This window comes from Sinocyclocheilus grahami, unplaced genomic scaffold (genome assembly GCF_001515645.1).
Source record: "Sinocyclocheilus grahami isolate Dianchi unplaced genomic scaffold, SAMN03320097.WGS_v1.1 scaffold6.1, whole genome shotgun sequence".
Lineage (NCBI taxonomy): Eukaryota > Metazoa > Chordata > Actinopteri > Cypriniformes > Cyprinidae > Sinocyclocheilus > Sinocyclocheilus grahami.
The window spans coordinates 2761737-2765581 of record NW_015505185.1 but is presented as its reverse complement, the minus strand read 5'-3'; the positions used below and the strand labels follow the sequence as shown (position 1 = coordinate 2765581).

The 3845-nt window shown below is 35.0% G+C and overlaps 1 protein-coding gene across 1 annotated transcript; it reads right to left on the bottom strand.

Moving 5' to 3' along the window:
- Positions 1 to 702: 702 nt before the first annotated feature.
- Positions 703 to 1644, bottom strand: LOC107588082 (olfactory receptor 51B5-like). The gene has a single exon (XM_016276096.1). It carries the CDS (start codon positions 1642 to 1644, stop codon positions 703 to 705), a length of 942 nt encoding a protein of 313 aa, XP_016131582.1.
- Positions 1645 to 3845: the final 2201 nt, after the last annotated feature.

Genomic DNA, 3845 nt, shown 5'->3' with positions numbered 1-3845 from the left:
GGATGTCATGCTTCTTTCCCTTTGACCCTCCTACGCATGGAGTTTAGGGGAATTAATAAAAGTGCATTCAATACAATCCCATGCTGAAATTCCACCCATCCATGTCTCGATACAGTATCGTATGGCAAAATATCAGGCAAAATGTTTGTTGTGTGGCAATAAAATAACTATGATTATACACAGTTTTTTATTTAATCTTTTGTGTTGAACATTGTAAACCAACAATGTCATGTACACTGCAATGCAATCCTTTTCCTGTAGCTCTTTTGCTAAATATCAAACAATTGCAATTTCTTTATTTTTAAGATGGAAAAAAATGTACACCTGCAAACATTAATAGTACAAATATGTTTAAAATTAAGTAGGCTACACTTACATGAAGATTTGTGTCATCAGTGGCCTAGAAAAATTGATTCCATAAGGAGGGTCGTCCCTTCATGGTGGCTGTCATGTTGAGATCACATGACCATCTGAGTACTATTCATTTAATTTCAGTAATCTGCCTATTTTTTAGACACTTTCAGAAAATCTTCAAAGGGAATTTTTATAAGGGCGTCTGTCAAACAAACTGACTGCTTCTAGATTACAATATGATAAACAGGTTATGCAAAATGATGAATTTGCACCCAAGGCACTTGTGTGATAAATAAAAGTTAAATATATTATCAGTTCATGATAATTTCACAGACAGATCTAATTACATCAGAAAATGCTTATCTTCTTGTTTTTAAAACAAGTGAACATTTTCTGTCTGATCTCTTTAGTTTTAAAACCATACACAAGTGGATTCACAAGAGGAGGAAAGATAAAATTGGAAATAGAAAACACTCTGCGTAGGAAAGGGGGAACAAACTCAGATCGATGTGAAATAAGAGGAAAAAGAGTATTAAACTCTAACAACAGGAAGACGACCAAATGAGTACCACATGTCTGAAGTGCCTTAATCTTTGCATCAGACTGCTTATTAGTAACACAAGTGATTAATATATGAATGTATGTAAATGCCACAACAGAAAATGAAAGGCCGTGATAAAAAATTATGCAACTCAACCCAAAGATATTGTTCACCTCTGTGCCGTCACATAAGAGTTTCATTAATGCTGTCTTATAGCAGACTAGATCTGTCATGTGTGTCTGGCAAATCCTGTAAGGTAATAGAAGAGAGAAAACTACTATTATAAGAAAAAAATTTAAAAGCCACATCCCAGTAATGATTTTCCCCAAGTTATTGGTAGTCATAATGGCTCCATATCTCAGCGGGCAGCAGATAGCGATATACCTGTCATAGGCCATAGCGGTAAGAATAAGATAAGATGCTCCACCATTCAGGTGTGCGAAAAAGCCTTGAAGAAAACATGCAGGATAGGATATTGATCTGTCCTGAGACCATATACTATACAGCAGGTGAGGAAAAAGGCTTGTAGCATTCATTGCATCATTGATTGGCAGGTTAAGCAACAGTATGTACATTGGTTTGTGAAGATTTCTGTTCATGCAAATTGTAATAATAATTGTGAGATTGCAGAGTAAGATAAACAAGTATGTTGTTAATCCAAATATGAATGCTGGATAAATGGTCATCTCAGGCAGTTCCAGAGAGTGCAATGTCAGGACCAGTGAGAGGACAGATCCATTTGGATACATGATGAATGTTCCTACTATTAAAGGCCTACACAAATCAGCAACAAGTTGTTAATGCTATCAATATAAACAGAGTAATTATCAAAAATAATAAATGAAAATCTTGCCAGAACTTAGAAGTTGGTGTCCAACATTCATCCATTTCATTCTTTCATTTTGCCATATCCAGCTTCATCTTACTTAGGGTACAACCTAAAAAAGGAATAAACATTAAACAACAGCAGGCTAAATTTGCCACAATATGAGTTTTTTTTTGTTAAAATCCACATTTCATCAGATTAATAAGGCTCATCTTTCACAGTATAATTTAAATAAATGCTAGTCCTTATTTGCTTAAACCAGTACACAGTTGTTTTAAAATAATGTTGTCTATTTGCACAAATTGTCATGCATAATGTCACCTTAAGTGATCATCCTTCAGCACTGTTGAATGCCACCTGTGGGCAAAAGATTTATACTCATGGAGTTGGGTGGATAAACTCCCATTTGTGTTGCATTAGTCATAGGAATAGGTGTTGTTTTGTAGCATGTGCACAGCCCTGCTGGTAGATATTGTAACTACACCCTACATAATCTGATTTAAAAAGCATCTTTCTACTTTATCATTCAAAAGTTGCTAAGCATACTAAAATATCACATTGTACCTGGGTTGTTGACAAATAAAATGTCAGTTAACCCTTTTGGTTGATGAAAATCTTTTATTTAGATTAATAAATATATGCTATGCTATGACTTCCCACACAGCAGACAATCTTAGTGTGAATATGGTCTCTGAAATGCAACTCGTCAGCCCAAGGATGGCCACGCATGGCAATTGCACTATGTGTGACAGCTAGCAACATAAGGCCGACTGCTGGAAGGAGGTGTGTGGCCCAGATCAAACCTGCGAGCATGTGGCTCATATCAGGCTTGTGATTATTAGCCACATTTGAAAGTTTATTGGTAACACTTTACATTAAGGTTCCCTTTATAAAGGGTTTATAAAGGTGTTAATAAATGACTAATAACTCATTTACAAATGCATTATAAATCATTGATAAGCAGTCATAAATGCATGAATAAAAAGGGTGATTTAAATGCAATACCCACCAAATAGTGAGCCATTTTTAACTCACACGTTACACATGCTTGATAAATATATTTATTAATACTAATTTCACTCAAAATTTCATTTCATGATGCATGACATTTCATGATGTAGCAAAAATGAACTATTATAGCAAGACTAAATGGTGTTGCATTTATGGTTTTCTCATTTATATCTCATGACTTGTCACTTTTCTTACAATGTTTCTTACCAGAATCTACTCTGTACCTTACCCATGATTCTCCGCAAAAGTTCATGATGCCTATCCACAGCAATGATTAGAAACTGATATATTTTGTTTATCAAGATTAAATTATCATTTTGTTTTTTATTTTGGGGAAAAATCATAAAAGCACAACCATGACTTGATGAGATATTAATATTGAACATTTTAATTCCAATATTACCTGTGAACTTTAATGCAATGAACCACTTATTAATGATTTATAAACATTAATAACCTGTGAAAGTGCACCTTAATGTAAAGTGAGCAAATGTGAACCAGTTATTAATGAGTTATAAATGTTAATAACGTCTAAAAGTGAACCTTAATGTAAGGTGTTTACCTGTGAACCATTTATTAATGAGCTATAAATGTTAGTAACCTGTGAAAGTGCACCTTGATGTAAAGTGAACACCTGTGAACCATTTATTAATGAGTTATAAACGTTAGTAACCTGTGAAAAAGAAAGTTAATGTAAAGTGAACACCTGTGAACCATTAATAGGGTGGCCATATGTGCCATTTATACGGGACACATCCTGGCCAGGATTTTTATATTGCCTAAAGCATCCAAAGTAGATTGACCAATAACATGCAGGAATTGTACATAATTGACCAATCGTGGCGTGTGAGAAGGTGAGATCTACAGAGAACGATCAAAGCGATGCCAATACACGCATGGGTTTCTTCGTTCGTTCGACTTGAAAAGTCGCTGCGCACCGATCATGACATCAAAGTACTGCAAGAGCAATTCGAAAGCAGAAGGAGCCATCTGACTGCTCTATATAGCTCTCGTTAATGTCATACAACAATCAATCTGCACAGTGCAAACAGCCAAAATCTGGATATTTTAGGAAATATAGAAATCCTGGCAAAATGGCCTGTCACCCTAACC